This window comes from Centropristis striata, chromosome 9, assembly GCF_030273125.1.
Source record: "Centropristis striata isolate RG_2023a ecotype Rhode Island chromosome 9, C.striata_1.0, whole genome shotgun sequence".
In the NCBI taxonomy this organism is placed as follows: Eukaryota; Metazoa; Chordata; class Actinopteri; order Perciformes; family Serranidae; genus Centropristis; species Centropristis striata.
The window spans coordinates 7,638,479-7,664,978 of record NC_081525.1 but is presented as its reverse complement, the minus strand read 5'-3'; the positions used below and the strand labels follow the sequence as shown (position 1 = coordinate 7,664,978).

The window sequence follows — 26,500 nt, the reverse complement described above, 5'->3', positions numbered from 1 at the left end:
TTACCGAATAATTTTAAAATCATTTACATACTTAATATGGTGTTCAAAATGTTATAATGAGTGCAACTATCACTATTAATAAACTATTCATTATAATTCAATTGTTTGGTAATGGTAAAGTAACTATAAACTTACATTAATAAACCATCTATTTGCCATCTATAAATGATTTAGTTAGTTAAACATTAATAAATTATGTATTTACCATTCTAAATGGCCTATATACGGTTTATAAATGATGATTTAACATTAATAAACTAATTGTTTACCATTTATAAATGATGGTTATTGTAAAGTGTTACCAAAATAACATTGTCACTTCATCCTGGGTGTAGTGCAGATGATTGTGATTGGTTTAAAGAAATACAACCAAGCCAGAACATCTCCTCTTTTGTTTATTCCAGAATGATAATGAATGTTTACAGCACTGGGGAAATAGGTCCAACTAAGACTAGACCCAAAGCGTCCCCTTGCATAAGTTCAAATATTGCAGCTTGTATTCGAACTGTGAAAGTGGTTTTCTGTGAAGTAAACCAGCACGTTGTTCCAGAAACATACAAAAAAAACATCAGTGCCCATTGTCATGTTGACTTCTGGTTAAGATGCATTTCAGGTTTTTTACTTTGCAAACATTTTGCATGTAATTCTGACTGGCCCAATGATTCAATGTCTTATGCAAGTGTACCTGATAGAAATTGCAACACAGCATCTACACAAGAAATATTGATTTGTAGTCTGGTAATTCCATGGATTGTTTACTTTGTTATCACAAAGGCAAATGTTTCACTATCACTGCAACTGTGTCTGCAACTACAGCAAAAGAGTAACATATTTTTATTGTCAGTTCAACTGTTGTTCTGTGAGGACCAAAAGTGTTAGGAGTGATTTTGGGATCATTTTCAGAGTGCGTAATATCTCTTCATTCATGTACAGTACAGGCCAAAAGTTTGGACACACCTTCTCATTCAATGTTTGTCCTTTATTTTCATGACTATTGACATTGTAAATTCATCAAAACTATGAATGAACACATGTGGAATTATGTACTTAACAAAAAAGTGTGAAATAACTGAAAACATGTCTTATATTCTAGTAAGCAAAGGGTGGCTACTTTGAGGAATCTAAAATACAAGACATGTTTTCAGTTATTTCACACTTTTTTTGTTAAGTACATAATTCCATATGTGTTTATTCATAGTTTTGATGCCTTCAGTGAGAATCTACAATGTAAATAGTCATGAAAATAAAGAAAAACGCATTGAATGAGATGGGTGTGTCCAAACTTTTGGCCTGTACTGTATACTGAATGTTCTCCGACAGTCTAAAGACCGTTAAGAAATGAGAATTAGTTTTAAACAAAATTGTTTATATTCTGCAAGTCCTGATTTGTCAGTGGCTACTACAGCAGGGGTAGAATGTTGTTAAAGTTAGAGCCACTGAAAGAACTTGGAAGGTTGTGATCAAATATTTAAACAGTGTGGTGAAATGAAACACAAACCTGGGCCATCGGTCATGCAGATGCGTAGTGTTGCAATCGTGCAGCAAAAGGTAAAGCTGGTTGGTTGTATAACACATTCAAAGAAAGTTGACACACACTAAATAAGTCATTTGAAATTGGAATCTGTGTGCAGTGCTATGCAGTGGTGGAAGAACACTGTTTACTTAAGGAGGACAATTTATTTTTGCAACCAAATGAAATCTCCTTAAAATGAAATGTGCTGACAATGGCAGCTACTGATAAACGACTGTGATTGACCTGTGAAACTGTGATATAATCAAAGCATTTCTGCCAGGTGTCAGTGCATGTAATGTTGACAATGGTGACCTGATAGTGCTTGGGTCAGCTGATAGATAGAGCAGTGTCTTTTAAATAGACTCAGTCTGGAGAATGATGTAAAATTAGCAAACTATCTGTTGGATTATGACCACTGTGTTATCGCATCTTGTAAATGCTGCTCGTCTTTTTTTTAGGCAAGGACCCCTTACACGACACAAAAAAATAGGCTAATAAGCTATGTCCAATTATACTACTTATGTAGTCTCACTCCATGCAGCAACTGCCCTAACAACTGTCTACACTGTAACAGAATGCTGTAAGAAAACAGCCAAATTGTGACAGTAACATACTGTTTTCCATTAAAAATGTATTATACTGTAGAAAACAATGCATTCTGGGCAATATTTGTAGGTAGCTTGCCACTTCCCATAAAATATATGATATATACACTACTGGTCAAAAGTTTTAGAACACACCAACTTTTCCAGAATTTAATTGAAAATGATGCAGTTTAATGTCTCAGTCTACTCTGAAATTAATGCACATTTGCAACATTTAAAATTCTTTATTGAGCATGATAGTGTTTTGAAAGTTAAAAAAAGATTCAAAATCACATTTTATGTTGGACTAAAGGACTAAAAGAAGACACAAAATGACAAAAAAAGACACAATATGACACAAAATGACTAAAAAAAGACACAAAATGACTTACAAAGACATGAAAAGAATTCAAAAATGGACAAAATAGCCCAAGACTCCATAGAGTTAAGTTGTTAACCCATTTCTTGTTTCCTGAAAAAAGGCCTACTTGTATAATTCTGAAATGTAAATTATTTTCCAGTTTTGGTTAACCTTACCTTTTTTTTTATCTACCTCTGGCAGTTCACCACTTACCTTTGTACCCTTTCAAGCTGTTCATTTGACTTGAACTGCTTGAATTTCAATAAAAAACTGGAAAAATTGGGGTGTTCTAAAACTTTTGACCGGTAGTGTATATATGTGATATTACTTATTTTATAAGTCTCTTCTTGTCCACATTTTTTAATGGCTGTATTTTACTCACTAACTCATTCAGTATATGGGATATTAAAATAACTGAGGTTACAGCGAAGACATCCCTTAATTCATCGTAATTGGCTTTCAGACAGAAATATGCTCCATTTACCAAAAATGACTGCATTGTATACTGCAACAATATTGCAACAAGCTTCAGCACTATACTGTGTATTAGTCTACTGTAAAAATCAATGAAATACAGGATTTTACTTTAATTCAGTATGTGTTTTTATCACAGTACCATAGTGTAAATGAGATAACAGTAAGGGAACTGTAAAATTAGCAGTAGAATGCTGGCAACCCCGCTGCCAGTATTTTACTGTTAATGTACAAAACAATTGTTTACAGTGTACCTGTGATAGCCTTTCCAAAAAAGGGAGTTTTTTAAGAGTGGTTGTGCCACTCTGGTCCAAGGTTAATGCCATAAGGGCGTTCTGTTGCTAGCCACCAGAAGTTTATAAGTTTAACATCCCCCTAGAGCTGTGATGGAAACCCTTTTCCCTCTGCAGCCTTCCTTTTGTTGAAAAGACTGAAAGTGGTGAGTTAGAATCTGCAGGTATGTAGGAAACATGTCTAATAAGAGTTTTGGTAACACTTTACAATAACCATCATTTATAAATGATAAACAGATAGTTTATTAATGTTTAATCATCATTTATAAACCATATATAGACCATTTAGAACGGTAAATAGATAATTTATTAATGTTAAACTATCTAAATCTTTTAAAAAATGACAAATAGATGGTATATTAATGTAAGTTTCTAGTTACTTTACCATGAACAAACAATTAAATTATAATTAATTGTTTATTAATAGTGTTAGTTGCACTCATTATAACATTTTTAACACCATATTAAGTATGTTAATGATTTTGAAATGATTCATAAACCTTTAAGAAATTGGTTGAAAACATTTAAAGATTAAATATGTGTAGCACTTTGTAAATGTTAATAAATAATGTTAATAATAAACCATCTATAGACATCATTTAGTTGGTTATTGTAAAGTGTTACCAGAGTTTTAGATTTGCAAAATTAGAACATAATCTCTGCTTTTATAGATTTCAGATCATTTCAGTATGATGCTTTTTGTAAAGAAAGAAAAACAAAGAAACAAAAAGGGCTGTAAATCTATTGAAAAGATGTACAAATTAATCACACAATTGGCTGTGATTACTTTTTTTCATCTGAAGACCAAAGCTTGTAGGAATGGGCATTTGTCTGTGAAGGGGATACTTGTGTGTGGAACCACTTTTCATTCAGAAATCTTGAGGTCAGAAATCAAGGGACCCTTTGAAAATGGGTATCTATAAAACTTGCTACAGCCCTGATCTTTTGGTTGATTTTGACAGCACTAAAAAATAAATATTTTATCATAGCATGTTAGTTTAAAGAATTAATCTTAAAAGAAGAGAATGACAGGATTAAGTGACTCCAAGACCACTGACCCCAGGCCGCCTCCTGTCCCTATTGATCCCAGAGTATATCTGCAGGGGCCATTATCTCCTCTCTGTACCATTGTGCAAGTCCTCACAGGAGCTGATTGGCTGGAAGATTGATCAACAGCATACTTAGATATAAGCATGTGTTTTCAAAGAGGGAGCGTGGGTGAAAGGGTGTTCTCACAGTAAACAGTAGCAGCATATAAAAGGTCACCTCCTCCCTCTGTGGGCATCTCTCCCACCGGCCAGAGAGAGAAACAGACGACACACAGACAGTCATACCAGACCCTCACCATGAAGCACTGTGTGCTGTTGTCGCTGTTGTTGGCGTTGGGGTGCATGCACGTCCGTGGAGCACCGGTGGAGCCGGAGGTATTCACGGAGCTGTCATGTGAAGACGCGCAAGCGAAGGGAGCTGCAGGACTCGCTCTCACCAAGATCAACGCTGACCGGAAGGAGGGCTACAGCTTCGCTCTGCACCGCCTGTTCAGCGCCCACATGATCACACATGATGTGAGTCCCAATGAAGAATTCATGGTTGAAGTTAGAATAACTCAGGCTGCTTATTTTTCCAAGTAGGAGTATTGTCTGTATCGTTCAAAGTTTTGAGTCCTCCCTGAAAATCTTACTAGCCACTATAATGAGGCTACCGAGCCTGTTTAATTGGACTAAAGTCAAGTTCTCCTACCAAGCAAGAGGAGGAGTGCAGCAGTTTGAAAAAAGAGCCTTTTATCCTCACACACTGGGACCAGTCTGGGATCAGTCAAGAAGTCCATTATCCAGCCAACTAGATTAAAATCCATTTAATGAAAGCTTTAGGATAATTATCGATCAATTATCCATAAGTGAAATGGAAGGTGAATGTATCTAAAATGTCTACCTGTCAATTTTACTGGAAAGTGTGAAATCCGTGAAATAGCCACGGATTCGCTTAACTCAAAATCTGTGGAATAGCCACGGAATAACTCAAATTTCCGTGAAACTGACACGGATTTCGCTACAATGCAAGTTAATGACAGTCATATCCCGTGGCTATTCCATGGATATTTTTTCCTATTTGTTTGTTCCAAGTCACATGACTTTCAAGGTCCCGGCGGTCAGAACAAAAACATGGCGGTCAGTTCTCTAATTTTTTGTGAAAAAAATCAATATTTTGACTTAGTTTCTGCATAAAAATGGATTTTGATCACATTTCTAGCGAGAAATATATGTTTTATTTTCTAAATATTCCCTCAGTGAATGTACATAATCACTTTGTATGTTGGAATAGCCACGGGATATGACTGTCATTAACTTGCATTGTAGCGAAATCCGTGTCAGTTTCATGGAAATTTGAGTGATTCCGTGGCTATTCCACGGATTTTGAGTTAAGCGAATCCGTGGCTATTTCACAGATTCCTGTGAGACCATGTTGGAAATATGGTAGGTTAATTTAGAAGACCAAGAGAAAGCTCTACAGGTTGGATAATACAGTCGGTTCAATCGTGTTTTCACCTACAAGTGAAGAGCTTAGATAAGGACAGGTTGAAATTGTGAAACTTCCAATTTTCAATTGGCTTTCTGTCATGGCAACGTTGGGACATTGTTTGAAACGTAAATCAATCAGAATGTGATCATTTGCTAATCCTCTGTGACGTATGTTCAATTAAAACTGTAGTTTAATCTCTTAAAACCCACCGACCTGCCAGTTGGAGAGGGCAGGGGCAGGCGCTGATGTATTTTTATTGTCCCAGTGTCCCAATTTTTTGGAATCAGGGTAATATATTCGAGACGAATGGAGCTTCCCTCTCATTTGTCAGCAAAAGTCCGCCAGATAATGTGCTTCACAGCAGTGACACAAAGCTGGTTTAAAATCTGTTTTAAATGAGGAAAAATGGGAAAATTATGAATTCAGTCTGTTGTAGCACATCTGGCAACTCGTCCCGAAATCTGATTTCCTCTGTTTCTCAGTAAAAGACCTGGATGATTAGGATTAGGTTTATTTATTTGCACAGTCATAATAACAAAGTGACGAAGATAACAAATAATGTAAAGTGCAGGGAGAGGCAAAACACTCATATGGGCTTATTTAAAGCCTCCACCAAAAATTTCATAATTTCATAGTTATGAGTTATATATCAATATATAGTTATGAGAAAGTAATGGAAAACTGATAATAGAAAAAACATATGTATAACATCAACAACAAGTTATAATGACAATAACAAAAATAACAATATGAAAACAAAAATATGAACATGATATGCATGTGTATTTGTATTCACATTGTGAATTAGAATTTCAAAACAGCAGTTAAATGAGCTTTTAGACATTTTTTGAAACATTTTATAGAGCTGGAGTTCTTTGCCAGATGGGAAAAGGTATTCCATAATTTATTTGACGTAAATTTAACAATAAAATGACCTCTGCATGTAAGAATTCTTGGAGGATAAAGATCTAAAGATTGACGCGTTGGATAAGAGTAAACCTGACATTTTGAGTTGTTTTTGTTAAAACCCACTATAAGTTCACACATCACAAATTTAAGCCAACAATTAGTGATGTGTCTGCTATGTAGTCAGTCAGAGAAATATGTTGTGATTATGTGAAAGATCAGGAAATGCAAAGTAAACCCCAGAACCTGATTGTGAAAACTGTTCTCATAACGTGTTCTCTCTGTGTGTGTGTGTGTGTGTGTGTGTGTGTGTGTGTGTGTGTGTGTGTGTGTGTGTGTCACAGGGAAAGACCGGCGTGGTTTTCTACCTGACTCTGAATGTTGTGGAGACTAACTGCAGCGTTCTGCACAAAGGAAAGGACTGTGAGGCTCGTCCCACCCATGACACGCCGGTTAGAAAACACACAAAAAACACATACACACAGTCTTGCATTTGCACATACTCATATACAGGTTTATTGTATCTATTCAACTCTATTCATTTTCAGTTGCATGAATGATTAAATCAACATGTCTCACTGTATAAATATGACCAGCATTATACTTTCTTGTTCCTTAATAAAGTCTAGTTTTTAAATCAGCAGGAGAAGTTGTGTTAACTGACAAAAAAATAATAAAAAACTAAATATATGTTTGTGCCGTCAACTAAAATATTGCATGTGCTTACTTACTGTTGTATTGGTCTTTGCAGGTATATGGACAGTGCAAAGCTGCCATCTACATCGACAAGCCACAGAGAGTGGTGCGTCTCTACAAATACGACTGCACAATCAGACCAAGTAAATGAATAAATACATTTCAAAAATACAACTAAGAATAAAAGCAAAAACAAGAACTTTTGATTTTCTTTTCTCGTTAATTTTATTTAAAATAAATAGGAAAAACGCAGTGGTCCCACACTCACTGAATATATATTTGTCTGTTTGGTGAAAGAGTTTATTACCCTTCAGTTGGACTTGTTTGGGGGTGAACTGTCCTTTTTAAGAGTCAAAGTCTAGTTCCATTATATTTAAAAGGAGGCGGACATTTCTATGGCTGATATCCCCAACTCAAAAAAATCACTTTTAAGACTCTTGAACTGAAGCTGAGATTGTGTTAAGTGCCAAACAATCTTTGTTTTCTCCATTCAGTTCCTTCAGCTAAGCTCATTGAGATCTGTCCCGACTGCCCATCTCCTACCTCCAAGGACGGCAGTGAGGTTCAGAAGACTGTGTCCCTCTCACTGGAGAAGTTCAACAATGAGAGCGGGTTGGCTAAGCGTTTTGCTCTGGACAAAGTTACCCGCGCTCGTTCCGGGGTATGTTTTCCAGAGAAACCACTCCTACACCACAAGAAAATGCTAACTATGTTATAAACATATTTACCAAAATATGACTAAATGCATTGCTTCTCTGTCAATTCTCATGACCTATGTCCCTTTGAACTCCCACCTTACATGTGTGTAATGGTTTGTGCTCCTACCATTGGCCACTAGCTACTTAAACAGCTCATGAGCCATGATCTCATACTGTTTTGCCTTTTTCTTTGTTAAATGAAGATGAAGATCTAAAGATTGACGCGTTGGATGAGAGTGAACCTCATTAACATTTTGAGTTGTTTTTGTTTAAACCCACTATAAGTTCACACATCACACATTTAAGCCAACAATTAGTGATGTGTTGTGATTATGTGAAAGATCAGGAAATGCCAAGTAAACCCCAGAACCTGATTGTGAAAACTGTTCTCATAACGCGTTCTCTGTGTGTGTGTGTGTGTGTGTGTGTGTGTGTGTGTGTGTTTGTCCAGATGGCCATGAGGATGTATTACAATGCAGAGTTCACTATCCAGGAGACCACTTGCAAGAGCTCAGAGGCAGCTAAAGATTGCCCCCTCATGACGTGCGAGTTCGCTGTGAGTCATTTCTATTTTACATGTGAACATTATATTTTAAACTAATGGGTTGCCTATTTTAACCATAGACTGTACATAAATAATGGACATAGTCACCGTGACGTCACCCACTGTTTTGTTGACTGCCGGTTGGAAGCATCGAGTTCAGTGTCACACAAGTCGCCATCTTGCGTCGCCATCTTGTTTCTGTTACGGGGAGCAGACCATATTTGGACTGTAGAGGAGCGAGAGGGATTTGACGACTAGGGTTGCCAACCGCCCCTTGAAAAATGGAATCGTCCCGTATTAAGAAACAAAAGCACCCGTCCCGTATTGAGGTGAAAAGGGGCGCACTTTGTCCCGTATTATTGTGATAGTCAAAAAATTTTTAGTAAATGCCAATGAAAAAATAATAACAGGGCACTTTATATGTATTACGGTAAACTTGTTCCCAGGCCCGAATACACTCATCCCATTGGCCGAGGAGAATATAGCAGGAGACAACAAAGCAGCATGCGTAGGTTACAACTGACACAGATGCCGACACTGCTTTAGGGGGCGAAACACCTTCGAGCAGCAATGCCACTAGTGCTCCTCCGAGAAAAAAACAAAAAAGGATGCAAAAATATTGAGGAATGGGAAAAAGGAAACACCTGGGTGGGAAAAAGTGTGCGCAATTACATTGCACTTTACGGTAACCCGTTTGTCAGCTGCATGACTCCAAAATTGCCATTCAATTGTATTCATGCTGCTCCAGTAAAATAAGTACATTGAATTGTTATCAGCAAACTCCAGTGCATTCTTGAAGACCAGGGCATAATTGTTATTTTGTATGAAGGTGAATTGCTGGAGAATAATTTGTTTTCCATGTATTCATGTCACACAAAAATATGCATTCATTTTGCATTGAAATGAATGGACAGAAATCTTTCTGCAGCCAAACTTAGCGCCCCCTACTGGAATTTTTGGTAGAATGCCGCTTAAGGCACTTCCTGGTTTGCCTCCCTGCTCAGACCCGGAGGTTGCTGCCTGATTTTAACTTCCAGGATTTGATTTGTGTATTGATCAGAGACTCTTACATACTCCAGTCTCAGACCAATAAAGACCAGTTTTGTTTAATGTGCAGTTTGATACAGTTTAATGTGTAGTGAATCACATAACAGTTCTTAACAGTGTAACCTCTCTGAGCATCCTCCTTTTTCTGCTCTATTATGTTCTGCACTATTAAACTCCAGTAAAGCTGGTTGTAACCATCCCTCCTCTCTAACTTGTTTTTTCTTGTTTCCTCAGCACAAGGGCTTCTGTAAGGGATCTCTCTTCTACACTCCCACTGGTGATGCTGACGTCCAAGTAGAATGTGAGATCTTTGAGCCGGAGGTAAGATTCACTAATCCATGACAAAACACAAAGTGTCACCTTGATATACTTATCAATCCTTTTTTTCTTCTTCTTTTTTTATGTAGCTAAAGGAAAAAGCCACACATGAATTATTGTTTTCTTTAAATGTTTAAATGATTATGAAAATAAGAACAAAGTCATTGCTGAGATTTGGGTGCAAAAACACAATGGCAAAACCTTCAATAATAAGTTATAATAAAGTGAAATTCTCCTTCAAAAGTTTGCCCAAAAGACATGTCTTTAATGTGAAACTAGAACATTTCTAAAGAAATTTTGAGCTTTGGGCTTCACTCTCACCAACATTATTAGATTCAAATTTGAACTGTTTTCAAAATGGAAAAGAGGAGGGAGTCATGTAAGATGTAAGATAATAAAGCAGGTGATGGTGTGTGTGTGTGTGTGTGTGTGTGTGTGTGTGCGTGTGTGTTTACGGTTTATAATCACATTGCATGCAGTAAAAAGACACATTTTAAAATCTACAAAAGTTTTAATTACCATGCATCACTTATTTTATCTTAATATATCTTTCTGTGTTCTGCAGGCTTCTGAAAGAGAGAAGAAACTGCACCTGCTGGGCGGAGAGACTGACCACAGCCACAATGACACACACGCACACAGCGACGCCCACGACCACGTCCACGCCGTCGATGACGCACACACACACGACCACGTGCACGACCACACCAAGAGCCACGATCATCACGACAAAACCCAGAAGCACGCCGACGGCAGCGAACACCATCACACGCACGACCATGGGGACCACAGGCACGCTCACGCCCACTCCCACGACCACGGCCACGGCCACGACCACGTGCACACGCATCACGCCAAGGCACACAACCACACCGACGACTTCCCCCACCAGCACCACGACTACAAGCACACCGACGGCACACACACCCACGACCACGACCACGAGCACGCCCTAGATCACGACCACAAGCACCCTCACCTGCACGAGCACGAGCACCACCATCATCACCACGAGCACGAGCACGAGACCGAACCACATGACCACCCAGAGGGCGTGGTGCACGTGCTGGTCCCCATGGACCAGCCCGTGACCCTGCCCGCCAAACCTCTCTTCCCACCTGGAATCATCCTGCCCGCCAAGCCAGACCCCCAGATCCCCGAACAGGTGGAACCCACCATCCATGGCTTCCCTAAATCAGGCTCCAGCCTGTGTGTAGCTCCAGCTGCAGGACCAAGCATAGTGGAGAAACTCTTCGCTGAGGACCCCCTGTTCAAACCAGCTGCGTAAGGCGACCCGAGGAACCCACGAGGATCCTCAGAAATACACACAGACTGAGGCGAAGACGGAAAAACTAATTTTCTTGACTGCTTCTCTGGGACAGTTTTGTCAACGTGATGATTTAATATAAGCAAATTACATTTCTTGCATCTCTTCACGTCTCTAATCACGACAGAGTGCATAAAAAAAACACCACATTAACATTAAAACACTATTTTTCCCCATTTAGGTGGGGGAAAAAATACACCTTTTACAATCCTCAGAGCCATCACAAATGTAGAAACTGATCACTAGGTGGCCACATTCACCTAAAGGAGCATTTTTACCAGTATAGGTCTCAATGAGTCACTGTTCAATCAAACATGACAGTTTTCTATGTTTGTTTGTTATCTGTGTTTGGCTGCTCACAAACAATAAATGATACCACAAATACTCATCCAGTGTTTTCTGTATTGATAAGTCAACCCCCTAAAAAACCCAATAGAATATATTTCATAAAAAGGTTTTTAACAGACACTATCCATGTAGATGTGTATCTATCTACATTTTGTGTTAAGTGTATTTTTTTATCCCTCTACATTTCACCTCTCTACTTCTTCTGTGAGTACAAGGGAAAAGAGGTACAGAGCTTAAGCAAAAACTAAAAGAAGTACTTAAGCTTAGAGCATTCTGCAGCCTGTGCCCAATCTGTTATTTGAAATTCATGAAATGTTGTATTAATCTGCATTGTATTCAGATCTGCATCAGAATGCATCTAGTAAAAATGCAGGAAAAGAATCATACATATCAAATCAACTTGATTTACATAGCACTTTACCAACAAGTCCTCCAACCACACTACCATATCCTACAGAAGAGGATTGGGGACAGATAGCAGAAAAAATAATAATGAGGAGGGAAAAAAACAATTAATTATTCACTTCAAGAATGAAGTCGACATGACGAGAATAAAGTTGAAATATCAAGAATAAAGTTGAAATGCAAGAAAAACATTACATACATTTACATAAAATTTGATTTCACCAAAACAATAGTTGTGGTAACCTACCACCAAGAATAGCTCATTTACGTGTCAGCTGTGTTTAAGTTCTTCTACACATTGAATATTGTGGTTATTGCTCATGACATTGATGAATGATGGTTGTAGCTTGCAGTCTACATAACTGTTCGGAGAGATGTGCCGTTTATCTGAGAGCATTGCTCTGAAGACTTATTGACACAGGGACAATCAATCTGTAAATATCTTTATAACTTTACCAAATTTCAAAAGTAAATTTTATTCCTGACATTTCGACGTTTGTTCTCAAAATCGTATTTCATCTTTATTCTCAACATTTCACTTTTACAATTTTTTTCTCCTACCTGGCCCCAATCATCTTCCAAAACATACCCACCCTTACACATCTTCATACCTAAATGTAACTGTCATCATTTCAAACATGTCATAAATGTTGTAAAACGATCACAGTTTCTTTAGGTTTTGGTAAATTAATATTTTCGTACACAAGTTAAAGGAGGGTACAATTTCCGTCAGACTGCTGTTCTGGTCAGCCACAAAATGTACACACGGGAAATTTTATTTTTTATGATTTTATTTAGTGAATATATCTTTCCTTGCTGTATAGGGGGATAAATATTCTGAGACTGTAATTTTGGTCTGGCAAAAATCCCATCTCTATGATGCACAGTCTCTGCCCTCAAGTATTTTATTTAGTGTATACTTCTGATCAAAAATAATAATTTTGATGAATATGAAGAAGTTATTTTTGCACCTGAAAGTGTTTTATTTTGTGTATACTTCAGTTCATAACTAATAACCCTGGATACATATTCTTTCAGTCTGTATTTTCTACCTGCCACAAAATGTATTGCTTCTCTTTAATGCACAGGTCATATCCTTCCATCAAGAATTTTAATGTGAAACTAGAACATTTCTAAAGAAATTTTGAGTGTGCTTTACTCTCACCCATACATTATTAGATTCAAATTTGAACTGTTTTCAAAATGGAAAAGAGAAGGAAGTCATGTAAGATCTAAGATAATAAAGCAGGTGATGGTGTGTGTGTGTGTGTGTGTGTTTGTCTGTCTGTCCGTGTGTGTGCGTGTGTGTGTGTGTGTCTGTCTGTCTGTCTGTCTGTCTGTCTGTCTGTCTGTCCGTGTGTGTGTGTGTGTGTGTGTGTGTGTGTGTGTGTGTCAGTCAGTCTGTCTGTCTGTCTGTTTGTCTGTCTGTGTGTCAGGCTTTGGTAGCCAAGCAACCAGGGCCAGGTCAGACCAGGGCCACCAATCAGAGCAGAGCAATTAACTGAAATCAACTGCTGTGGAATTTGACGCCACTGTGAGAGTTGGAAACAGTTGAAAATTGCCCCTCGAACAGAAAGCATTTTTGGCAAAACCATAATTCCTATTATTGATCCGACTTCACTTTGAGCATCCTGAGTTCTTCCTGAACGTCCACATATGTGTTTTGTGAAGAAAAATGAAGAAATTGTTATTTTAGAGCGATCTAAAGAAACTGGTACCTCTGCTTTCCTCCAGAAATGTTCCTGCTTTTTAGACATGCCAGTCTATGAGGCTGTAGGTGCGTGCTGGTGGCGCATCTGTGCGTCCTACGCCCAAACTATAACTCTGACAGCTTTACCAGATGAATGTGAGTGAGAAGATGAATTTTCCTATGTTTCTATGTATAAATTATTTCTGTAGAGTGGCATTTGCGGCAGTTCCCAAATTCATTTTTTGACAAATTTTTCTCCCTCTCCACTCTAGCTATGATGTTATCCACTGTAGCCTCTCCATGGGGGTAGAATTGGGGGATTTTTTGGCGTGTTTTTGCAGAATAAACTGAAAAGCGTTTGTCGAAACACTTAGAAAAGTCATAGCACTCTTGTCATGGCCGAGCCGATCGATTTGATACCTTTTTTGTGTAGAAATCAATTTGATACCTTTTTTGTGTAGAAACGGAGATTATGTGTTACGGCTCCACCCACACCCTCCTCCTCTGCTCCTTCACACCCCTCTGTTCCGGCCTCAGCCACTCCCAGCACCTCAGCTCGCTCCCAGCGGGCACTCCTGAGACACAGCTGCAACAGGTTGAGTTGACGAGGTGAATGAGCCGGATCACTGCACACCTGCTGCCACTCTCCAATCAACCCCTCTGCCTACAAGACTCCAGCTCTCCTGCCAGTCATCGCCAGATCTTCCCTGATAGTTACCTGGCAAGTACCTAGAAGAGACGCAGACTCCCTGCGAAGTGTTTGTTGCTGTTGCCTTTTTGCCTTTTGGCTTTTTGACCCTTTTTGCCTCCTTGCCTTGCTCCAACTCACATTCAACCTCTCTTCCCACAGATCTCCCCTCTCCAGCAGTGATCCGGCTTGCCTGCCTGTCACAGCCAGCCCAGTCACCTCACCTGCTCTTCACCTCCAGCCTCCTCGGTTCCCCTCCAGCTCACCTCCAGCTCCCCTCCAGCTCACCCAGCCTTTTCCCCCACATCACCCTGCTAATAAAACCCTGAACTCTACTATATCCTGCCTCCTGTGTTGTGCGCTCGAGCCTCTCCCAGCTGCCCCTTAACATTATGGGGGATATATATATTCTTTCAGTCATGTAATTTGTTTCTAAATAATGGACAAGCTGTGCCTTAGCTTCAAGTATTTTATTTTGTTTTTACTTCAGATCATAATTAAAAACCTTGATAAAGAGAAGTGTCTTCTTTCCAAGCAAAGGATATAGGTTGCATACAAATTCAATCAGGCTGCAGTTTTAGTCTGCCATAAAACATACACAGATGATTTTCTACTATCAAGCATTTTATTTTGTGTGAACTTCCGAATATAATAACGTAGATGAATATGGAGGAATTTCTTCTTTCCAAGCAAAAGTCACAGTGGGATACAAATTCTGTATTTTCAACCAAATATTTCAGATTATAATAAATAACCCTGCTAAATATTGAGAAGAAACTATTTAATATATATCTCCTCTCTGTATTCTGTGCCCTTGCTAAACCTAATCTATTTTGTGTATATGTCAAATCATAACTAACAACCTTGATGAATATGAGGATGTTCCTATCATCAAGTGTTTCATTTTGTGTATGCTAAGATCCTTGTTTTACCTTGTCTCGTAGTTTTGTAACTGCTGCAAGCTACATCGCTATACAACTTATCACAGTTTACTTGATAACTGAAACATACAGTACATTGTAATAAATTATTCTCTAGTCATTTCATTTTACTTAATATATTTGATAAAAATGTATGAAATATAGTAAATGTGTGCTTTATTTTGAGGCAGTTGTTTAAGTAACTTTAATATAAAAATGTTTGAGATAGAATCTACTTATTTAGACCACATTAAATATAATCTGTATGTGTATGTAATTCTAAATCAAGAGAATTTTGAATGAATCCAACACAATAGAATTAGTCCGTTTTTAATTGACAGGCACTTCCTGTTAAGTTGTTATTAACTCAGCTTGTAATGTAGTTAGATTTAACTAATAATATTGCGTGCAATCTGTTGCCTCAATTTTATTGAGTAGCTATTGTTTATCTTTTTTTAGGCTTTGATTAATATTGTGGGTTTTTTTTTTTATCTAAATAAGGTTTTATGGAACTTGCTGCAGCATTTTTACATCAAAGACATGAAATTAGGTTCACTGTGTTGGATGAGATTTTCTTTGATTTATTTCATTTCCCCTTTCCCCAGTGCACTATGAACCTTAAGTCAATCTGAACCAGCCATTGGCCTAGGGAGCAGCAGATAGCAGCTGTTTGCTCATCCTTTGGTAAAGAGGTGAAAGTCCAACATGTCTCACATGAGTCTGTCCAAACCCACAGTCTGGAAAATCTGGGATTTTAGGTCTTGCAAAGGAAGATTTACAGCCCAGGGCAGTGTTAGTCTAAATGTTAAATCATCTACTAAGATAAGCTTTAGCAATTTGAGTAAAATTTTTTTTTTTTTTTTACATAGCCCACTTTGTGTGTGTTAGAGGATGAGTGTGTACCTGCTGGTCCTATGTCTGGCTTTGCTGCAGCAGGAGGGAAGAGCCGGGCCAGACCCTCCAGGCTGCAGCAGCCCTGAGGCGGTGAGGGTGGCTGAGGAAGCCCTGGAGCAGATCAACCAGGACCGGACAGACGGATACATCCTGAGCCTCAACAGACTGTACGACCTCACTCACACACCTGAAAAGGTGAGGGCAAACACTCACACACACATACATACATGATATGTACAAAAATGCATGCACAAAAACATAAAAAGGGTCTGACATCATCTTCTGCATCATTTGCCATCACAAGACTGCAGGTAAGGCTGCTATTTCATCAAGAGTCAGGAAAAAAAGGAGAAAAAAACATAATAAAGACTGGATATTAAAATATGAAAAGAAACATTGTGTGCATGTGTGTGCAGGAGAAAGGTGGATCACTCTACAAACTGACCATTGATGTCATGGAGACCAAATGCCACATCATCAGCAGGAAACCATGGAAACAGTGTGAAGTCAGAAGTATTGGTGATGTTCCGGTAAGTGCCACATGGTGGTGTATCTTCACAACCTCAACCAGAGGCCAATGGGGCTCAATCTGCTTTTTGAATATGGTTTCAGACCAGAACTGAAATTATGCTTTGTTTACCATGGCATTAACATAAATATATATATGTATGTCTGTGTTTGTGTTCTTCAGGTGTACGGAGAGTGTAATGTATCTGCCTCCGTTGACTCTCAAGTTAAACTTCAAAGCTACTCGTGTGCACTTCGTGAAGGTAGATCAATCAAGTCATTTAGACTCATTTAGAATTCTTTGTCATTCATTTGATAACATAGAAACACACCAAATCTCTGTAGTTGAAGGAATTGCAAGTCGTTTTTGTTGCCACTTTCATTTTGTGAATATTAGTGAGGTTGACACACATTAAAATTCTTTCTCTGTGCCAAAATACTTCCCTACAGCAAGTTATCGTTCATGTCATTGATGTAATCCAGCAATGATTATGCATAGATTTACTTTTCCACAATCTGGCTAAATTAGGGAGAGCACATGTGGATAAAGCAGGCTGTCAGAGGCATGGGAAGGCACATACACCACCTCTGCTACATACGCTAGGAGCAGGACACACAGGCTTTATAGCTGTTTTAAGTATTTTTTTTTTCTCCTTAATATTTTTATTTTAGGAGGTAAGGCACATTAGAACAGGAACCAATGTTATAATTAGTAACACATCACATCCGCATCGTAATTGAAAATATAAACATATCAATACAATAGAAATACTGTGCATCATGATGAATGAAGAGTAAGACATATGGTCTGCCTCCTAGGATGTTTTCTTATTTTATATTTATGGCCCAATAGGAACATGATCGGGTGACCAACAAACAATGTGTAAATCAAAAAAATAATAATAATAATAAAAATAAAATAAAAAATAAGGTGAAAAAATAATAATAATAATAATAATAATAATAATAATAATAAATAAGTAACTGAGGATTCTTGTATGTAATAAGTAAATAAGTGTTTTAGCTACAGGGTGGTTTTAAGTATTTTTGTTGTTGTTTTGTGTCTCGTAGTGGTTGTATTGCATTTCTCTGTGGCTTTGTGGGTCTTTGTTGTCATTTTGTTGTTTTTTTGCATCTCTTTGTAGATTATTTTGTCTATTTGGGCCCTTGGACCTGTGCCTAGTTAGCCCGTTCAGTAGTGCATTCGTGTTCAGACGGTAGAGAGGGATGCAGACGTAGCCGAAAGAGTTTATAAAGCAGGTTGGAGGTTGGAGGAGGAGTATTTATCACTGTAAGGAGTGCATGGGTAAAAGTAGCAGAATGTGATTCTGGAGAAAGTCTCATTCCCAGGTCATCAAATGCTGACACTTTGGTTCAGTGAGGCTCTTTAAATACTGACTCAACAATCAGTTATCTTTCTCCATAATCACATACTGCACTTTTAAATTCTTAGCAAACACTTTTCCACAGCTACCTTCCATTGACCTTTGACCCTGTTAATTCTTGTGTTTAGTTCCCGCCACTGCAGTGGTGAACGTGTGTCCGGACTGTCCAACAGCTGACAACTTAAACGAGCCAGTGGTCAAGGAGACAGCCAACCTCTCCCTGCAGAGGTTCAATGAAGAGAGTCAACTGGCTAATTACTTTACTCTGGAGAACATTACAAGAGCCAGCTCGCAGGTTAGGGAAAAATTTGATGCACGTTTATCGTCATACCTTTCTGAGTAAGAAATTATACACTTAGAAATCTTGACTGAACTCCTTCTTTGTTAAGTAGTTCACAGATGTACAGTACAGGCCAAAAGTTTGGACACACCTTCTCATTCAATGTTTTTCCTTTATTTTCATGACTATTGACATTGTAAATTCATCAAAACTATTAATGAACACATGTGGAATTATGTACTTAACAAAAAAGTGTGAAATAACTGAAAACATGTCTTATATTCTAGTAAGCAAAGGGTGGCTACTTGGAATCTAAAATACAAGACATGTTTTCAGTTATTTCACACTTTTTTTGTTAAGTACATAATTCCATGTGTTTATTTATAGTTTTGATGCCTTCAGTGAGAATCTACAATGTAAATAGTCATGAAAATAAAGAAAAACACATTGAATGAGAAGGTGTGTCCAAACTTTTGGCCTGTACTGTACGTGTAAATGCATAATCCCTTTCTGTGCCTTTTCAGTGGGTTGTTGGTCCATCCTACTTTGTGGAGTTTACCATCGTGGAGACGGTGTGTTCAAAGAAAACAGATGAACTGAGCAACTGCCCACCTATGGACTGCCAGTTTGCTGTGAGTCACACACACACATGCACCAAGGCATTAACCCTTTATCGGGCGAAGAACTATATTTGGTAACTTCAGTGGCTATCTAAATGAGGTCCCCAAGTCTCTCTGTGAGGTCGTAGAACCACATGGATTTCTTCCAGCTAATCAGCAAATATCAGGCTATGTTACTAGATTAAAGTGGCAAATCTACAAGAAAAAAAGTTGCAGATTTAAGAGATTTAAAGTGGCAAATCTGTGCGAAAAAAGTTGCATTTATGATTTACGAGAAAAAAGTGAAAAAACAACAACTTTTTCCTCGCAGATTCACCACTTTAAATCTCATAAATCTGCACATTTTTTTCTCGTAGATTTTTGCCACTTTAATCTCGTAAACTTTTTTACCATTAATTTGAGATTTTTTTCTCAAGAATTTGTAACTTTACCATTAATTTGAGATTTTTTTCCTCATAAATTTGTAACTTTTTTCTCAAAATATGACCCCCCTCCCCCGGGTCCGTATGTTTTTTTTACACATTCTGGCAGTATGCAATATGCAATATTCTCTAGGGTTGAAATTTGGAATTTGCAAGTATTTCAATGAGTGCCCTATTAAGGGTTAAGAGTGTTTTAATACAGGATCTACTGTACTTAGTCTGAAATGCTGGATTTTTTCCAGCTCCAAACAAGATGACACCAAGCTGTAAGTGCAGGCTCAACTCTTCTTAATTTATTTTCTCTCAGCATAGGGGCTTCTGTTTGGGCTCTCACATGGCCCATGAGGACCAGTTTGAAATCAGACTCCCTGCAGGGAAGAAGGAGAGTTCATTTCAGAACAGGAAACCAGTAGACGTGCAGTGTGAGATCTACGAACCTCAGGTAACTACTTCAACATTTTCGATGGGCATAAAAAATTAATTATTCTTGTGACACCACCTTCTCTTTTCTTTCCCGCCTGCAGGCTGCCACTGTGGAGGAGCAGGCCCATGCAAAAGCAGACAGTGGGCACACAGAGCATCAGCACCACAACCACACACACCTGCACCCTCATGAGCACACACACTCAGCCACACCCAGCTCAGACCTCACCGTCTCCAGGCCCCAGGGCTCCCTCGGGACTGTGGTGGACCAGCCTGCCCCTGTCCGGTCGGCCCCAGCAGCCAGCTCCTGCCCCGGCCCACACAGACACAATCTGGGATTGGGACGTTTTAAGCTCTGATTGGCTTGTTTTTTATGATCAGTTACTCAAGCCATATTTTCCTGCATGTTGTAATTACTTAAGAAAGACAAGAAACATAACACTTAAATATGGACAGTAAGTAATCCGGTAACGCTTTATATTAAGGTCCTTGTAAAAATAATTAATTAACAAGTAATAAGGCCCTTGTAAGTCCTTACAAGATGCTTATTAACATTACTGTGTGTTTATAAGCCTATATAAGTGTTAATAATGGCATTATAATACAACTAATAGCAGGCTATAAGAGATGTATATTAAGAACATTAATAAAATCCTCATGAGTGTCTTATAATTCTTCATAATAGCATTACAAACACCCATAACCCACCCATTATGTCTTTGCCATGCCTTTATTAATCTTTTGTTTGCTTATTGATATTAAAACATACTTTATTGCTCATCTATTATAAGTTAACTATGCACTTGTTAACAGTTAACTATGCTTTTTGCAGCTAAAGGGATCTACAGCGAGAACAATGCCTTATTACTTGTTAATTAATGGTTATTACAAGGACCTTAATACAAAGCGTTACCAGTAATCCTTGTAAATAATCATATAATGTTGATTGTTTGATTAAAGCATTTATATGGTGAGTCATTTTCTCACATAACTTGGGAATTATTTAAGAAGATTATGCAAATATTTCTGAAGGGACATTTTTAAAATTACTCTTTATCCACCTTAAATTACAATTTACAGTTGTGGTAATTTCACTAAGGAGAGTTCACAATGTTTGTTTAAAGATTTTAAACATAATTTGCTCTTACAATATTTAGTCCTGTACTGAGTAACTTAGAAATAGGCCTATTAATCACTCTTAAATAGTGAAGTTGGCATTGTTGTTTGTTCCTTTCCACATTGTTTGTTAATGCTCAAAAATGAGCAGATTATATGAGAGGTAATGTATAGAGAAGCCTACAGTCCAATTGTGTTACTATTACAGACTTATCAACATATTTTTGCTTTAACAGTGCATTAGACTTGGTTCAAACCTTTAAAAGTTAAAATTCAATATTCACCATAATTTACATATTTAATGTAACTTGAATTACATCAGCTTTGAATCAATAAAGTGAAATTTAGTGGTTAAGCATCACACTTGTGCCCTCTATTGGCCAACTGCCTCAGAAGCAGTTTTCCTGAGGGGAAATACTTTTATGATAATATCATTCATTTCAGGTTATGCCAGTTAAGCTTCATTTCAGGTTGTCTCACTCACCCTCTAAAGAACCGCCAGTTAATTATTTTCAACAAGGAGTAGCACAATGACAATATTGCAGTACTCATTAGGTTGTAAAATTTCACTTTCAAAATCTCTCAACCTCAATTAGCAAAACAAAATATCATCTTGTCACCCATTTACCTTTGGCATAATGCTGGCATAAGAGTAACCCATGGATGTAATTTGAAGAAACCAGTTGGCTATTTTTTTTTTTCTCCTGTGTTGTGCAAGGTAAAATTACTATTTTTGTCAGTGGAGTCTGGTGGTCATATATATTATAGCCCAGCTATACGATGGATAATAAATACCTCAAACAACCCCACTTGAAAAAAACTGGACTATCCCTTTATGTATTACTTTTAAAAGAAAGAAAGAAAGAAAGAAAGAAAGAAAGAAAGAAAGAAAGAAAGAAAGAAAGAAAGAAAGAAAGAAAAAGCAGTATTTGCTAAATTGAAGGGGAATTACCATAGACTTTAGCCGTTGGCAGTTAGCCTTTGGGACTTACTAGCTCACTGCAACTTCTGCTAACTCACCAGACGTTGCATTGTCAAAAGCAGTAAGGTAGAAAAAAAAGCATAATTTTCTTTTAAACTATAAAATTATGCATAACCTCTATATTTGGATTTGACCTGACCCCTGTAGTTTGATGAGTTAATGGACAGGTTTTGCTGTTTTGGCCCGATTTAGAGTCGAGCAAAGTAATCAACATTTCTGGGATTTCCAGTTTGAAGGCTTATAAATCCCTGGATACATAGACTAACCATACAAGTAAGAGGTAGGAATGTCAATTGTTAGATATTGAAATTATAGTAGGTGCTTATCCTACTGCAATTTTCAGAATCATGTCAATGTAGGCCTTAGTATATGTGAACAAAATATATTAAATACACACATATGATTGTAACCTCAAGCTAATTTATAAGCTTCAAATCTCATTGTGAAAACCTTGCTTAACTCACTACACAATGGCTTTTTTCTGTATTATTTTCTTGTTTCTCTGTTCTTGTTTCTCTGTTCTTGTTTCTGGTTCTCAGTTCTTGTTTCTTGTTCTCAGAACCTGTCCATTAACTCGTCAAACTACAGGGTTCAAATCAAATCTAAATATAGAGGTTAAGCATAATTTGTACTTGAAAGATTTTAGTTTGTACTTGAAGGATATTTTTTTGTACTTGAAGAAATATCTTATTTGTTTCTGAAGCATGGTGTATTTGTTTGATAGGTATGTTTCTTATTTGCAGAACAAAATGCATTAGTTTGTGAATGATGTTTTGTATTTGTAAATCACACTGAGTTTATTTGTGAATCGTTGGGCGTGAGTAAAACATGTTTTGTGTGTTTGTGGAGTTTTGGCAGTAATTTAACTCTGATTTTTAATTTCACGCTCTTGCTCCAGCATGGAGATATTGTACGATTTACAGCATACTGCACATTTAGTGCATTTTATACATAGAAGTATGTATATTTAGTGGCGCTAGTTTATGTGAAGCAGCTGCAAAATGTATATTAAAAGGATTAGTGCTTCTTCTAGTTAAATCAAAGATAAATACTTTTTCTTCCAATGAAATCTTCAAGTCAAGCACAATGCATTGGCAGTGAGACAGGTGTATCACAGTTGTAAAGACATTTATAAAGACTGCAATATGAGGGTCGCAATTGAAAAAAAAAGGTTTTGACAATCTTTAACAGCTTTTTAAAATAAATAAATAAATATAAACTGATGCAGGGTCTTGTTCTTAAGTAAAGCTTACTGACTTGAAATTCATATAATGTCCATATACACTACCGGTCAAAAGTTTTAGAACACCCCAATTTTTCCAGTTTTTATTGAAATTCAAGCAGTTCAAGTCAAATGAACAGCTTAAAAGGGTACAAAGGTAAGTGGTGAACTGCCAGAGGTAAATAAAAAAAGGTAAGCTTAACCAAAACTGAAAAATAATGTACATTTCAGAATTATACAAGTAGGCCTTTTTAAGGGAACAAGAAATGGGTTAACAACTCAACACTGTGTTAAGTCTTGGGCTATTTTGTCCATTTTTTTTTAAATTCTTTTCATGTCTTTGTAAGTCATTTTGTGTCTTTTTTTGGTAATTTTGTGTCTTTTTTGTAGTCATTTTGTGTCTTTTGGTGTCTTTTTTGGTCATTTTGTGTCTTTTTATAGTCCTTTAGTCCAACACAAAATGTGATTTTGAATCTTTTTTTTACTTTCAAAACACTATCATGCTCAATAAAGCATTTTAAATGTTGCAAATGTGCATTAATTTCAGAGTACTCTGAGACATTAAACTGCATAATTTTCAATTAAATTCTGGAAAAGTTGGTGTGTTCTAAAACTTTTGACCAGTAGTGTACATATAATGAGACAGAGCTACACTTCCTCACCAAATGTAAAAAATATAAACTAATTAGAGAAACATATTTCCAAAAATTTGAATCCGCCAAAAAAGGTTTTTTAGGTTTTTTTGTTTCGTTTTTATTTTTTCTTTCCTCTTCTTTGCTGGGACGTTTAGATTGTATGAATGATCAATTGATTGTAATTCAATTATTGTAAATATTACTTTCTTTTATTGTTATTAATTTTTCTTTTCTTAATTCCTTTAAAATGAATAATAGAATTATAATAATGTATTGTAAATATTGCTTTCCTTACTGTTATCTTTTTTTTTTCTGACGCTTGCTTTGGCAATAAGTACAGTGTTATGTCATGCCAGTAAAGCCAACTGAATTGAATTGAAAAATTAATGTCCACTTGTTTGTCACCCTCCCATTAAAAACACAGCAAAAAAAACACACTGACCTCACACTAAATGGAGATGGCACCAGAAGAAGACCAAAGCTTCGTCTTACATTGAAACAAGAAGCTGGTGTGTTCAAATTAAATTTTTGGATGTAAAAAAACCCTGTCTTGCGAACCCGGAGGAAAAGATTTTTAGATATAGCCAGATTCGTCTCAGGCTGTGTTCATAACCGACCCCTATTTACTGTACATTACATTACATTACAGTCTTCCATTCTATATTTGGGTGTCTGAATTTAGAGTGTTTAAATGTATCATCTGGTTACTGTCCTGCTGATTAAACTATTGAGGGAGTAGTCACAAGGGAGGGATTGCAAAAACAGCCCCAGACCTTTTATGCTAGTTTAGCAATTCTGTATGGACTCATGTGACCCAAGTTAGGCCGATGTGAATCCTTTCCTCCCAAAAAGAACAAAATAAACATGATATCTACACTGCCCTACAAAGCCTAACTGCAGTAACTACACAAAGGGTAAAACTGAGAAAAAAGGCTTTAACGTTGTTTAACGTTTTTTAACTGGCCAGACAAATTGGTTTTAGATGGGTAAGTGATATGACAATGATTTCTACCTGTATGGATGATGTCATTTTTATGATGATTGATTGACCTTTGACCAATGTTGTTGTCTTCTTTCAGCTTTTATATTTTGTTTTCAGTGAAAAAACATTTTCAAATTGATTTTGTTATAAGTGTATTTAAAAGTGTTTAACAACTCTATTCAAAGATTTGTGTATTTAAGACTTACTATTGTCCACTTGTTTGTCACCCTCCCATTAAAAACTCAGCAAAAGGGAAGCAACAAGTTTCAGTGTTGCGGTCCAACAAAATACTGTGCTGGACTTATAATATGTGTATTGCAATAAATCACTATGTGTGCAGACATATCTCATCTCGTTGCACCTGTAAAGACTTTCCTTGTTGGCCATTATAACACACTGAGAATTAATCACACCTCTTGCCCTTGATAGGTTTACTGCAGTGTGTTAGGCGGCGGACTGAGTCAATAGGCCCACAATGGAAGAGCACTGCTGTGATTTGTGGCGACAGTTTCATAGGCCCGTTAAGGCCAAGCTACACAATGTGCTTGGTGGACTATGAGAGAATGTGAAACAGCTCAGGAGAAGAACAAACCTATTGGACCTCAGGCTCCAGGGGAAGCTGGCTGAATACAAATTCATTTACTCATTCATAAAAGAGTGCTCAGGCTGCCAAGCAACACAGTGACACATTTTTTACTGTCACACAGTAAAAAACACAGGGAGCACCAAAGAAGAAGAAAAAAGAAAAAAAGTACAGTTGTAACAGCTCATACAGTTCCTTTCTCTTGACATTGCTCTCTCTTTGTGATTAATTAAAGGCAGTGACACAGAGATGAAGCCACTTATTTTATAATGTGCAATTAAATGTTGTTAAGTTAGTTGTTAATGTTAAGTTAGAGACATAATACAGTGATTATATAACATGCAATATTTAGAGAAAGTGGAATAATAATTACATTTTGAATTCATTTGCATTGCATGGAAATGTAATCAACATTGGGCAGTTTCCCCACATGCTACTCAAAAAAACTGCACAAACTTTTAACTCATTTCTGTCACTTTCACAGATCTTATTTATAAGGGTCATTCGCACTAAAACTACAACTAAGATAACTTATTGTGCAATAACATATTTTTCTAAAGATCTTTTTCTTTCTTTCCTTTGCAAATTTACATAAATTGATGTGTGCTGCACTTGACACTGTGTCCACATGATGTCACCCTTACGTCTGTTTTCACTTCTCAGCTATACTGTCTCAATCTGCAACAGAGTGATGATTTTTCTTTTTAGTTAAAGAGTAGAATTTAGGCTTGAAAGTATGGTAGTCCTGAAAATACTGGATACTTTTATCTCTTGAGGCTTGTAGGAAAATAAACTTTTGATGAAGTGCTCACAGCTCATGTCCACACTGAGGCCATAACCTACAATGAGGGATTTAAAGTGGACAATATTTCACTTTAAGGTTGGGAACCACTGGTCTTTTTCATTACTTCTGAACTGCTGAAAAATATATTTCATATCAGGACTTTTTTTTTAATGACAGCTGCAGGCTTCCTGAACTGAATGAAGACTGTTAGTTTGTACATTGCAGTGTCTGAACTGCACAGTGAACTGTCCCATGTTTAATAATCTCCATTTAATAACAGTGTGCTTCCATATTATTGGCACATTGAAATGTTTGCTAGTGTGCCTCTGGGGA

General features: G+C 37.2%; 2 protein-coding genes across 2 annotated transcripts; both read left to right on the top strand.

Annotated features, from left to right (window-relative positions):
- Positions 1-4,501: 4,501 nt before the first annotated feature.
- Positions 4,502-11,665, top strand: LOC131977968 (fetuin-B-like). Its single transcript, XM_059341454.1, has 7 exons — positions 4,502-4,788; positions 6,997-7,103; positions 7,403-7,490; positions 7,842-8,008; positions 8,497-8,601; positions 9,871-9,957; positions 10,520-11,665. Exons 1-7 carry the CDS (start codon positions 4,572-4,574, stop codon positions 11,240-11,242), a joined length of 1,494 nt encoding a protein of 497 aa, XP_059197437.1. The 5' UTR covers positions 4,502-4,571; the 3' UTR covers positions 11,243-11,665.
- A 4,378-nt stretch (positions 11,666-16,043) lies between these two features.
- si:ch211-284e20.8 (uncharacterized protein LOC563738 homolog) lies at positions 16,044-21,546 on the top strand. The gene is made up of 7 exons (XM_059341455.1): positions 16,044-16,421; positions 16,643-16,756; positions 16,918-16,996; positions 18,247-18,413; positions 18,923-19,030; positions 19,748-19,882; positions 19,965-21,546. Exons 1-7 carry the CDS (start codon positions 16,224-16,226, stop codon positions 20,220-20,222), a joined length of 1,059 nt encoding a protein of 352 aa, XP_059197438.1. The 5' UTR covers positions 16,044-16,223; the 3' UTR covers positions 20,223-21,546.
- Positions 21,547-26,500: the final 4,954 nt, after the last annotated feature.

Coding starts and splice junctions, on each gene's coding strand:
- LOC131977968 (XM_059341454.1), top strand. CDS start 4,572: ATGAAGCACTGTGTGCTGTTGTCGCTGTTGTTGGCGTTGGGGTGCATG. Junction 8,602..9,870: donor TCATGACGTGCGAGTTCGCT/GTGAGTCATTTC, acceptor TTGTTTCCTCAG/CACAAGGGCTTCTGTAAGGG. Junction 9,958..10,519: donor GTGAGATCTTTGAGCCGGAG/GTAAGATTCACT, acceptor TGTGTTCTGCAG/GCTTCTGAAAGAGAGAAGAA.
- si:ch211-284e20.8 (XM_059341455.1), top strand. CDS start 16,224: ATGAGTGTGTACCTGCTGGTCCTATGTCTGGCTTTGCTGCAGCAGGAG. Junction 16,997..18,246: donor CTCGTGTGCACTTCGTGAAG/GTAGATCAATCA, acceptor TCTTGTGTTTAG/TTCCCGCCACTGCAGTGGTG. Junction 19,031..19,747: donor CTATGGACTGCCAGTTTGCT/GTGAGTCACACA, acceptor ATTTTCTCTCAG/CATAGGGGCTTCTGTTTGGG.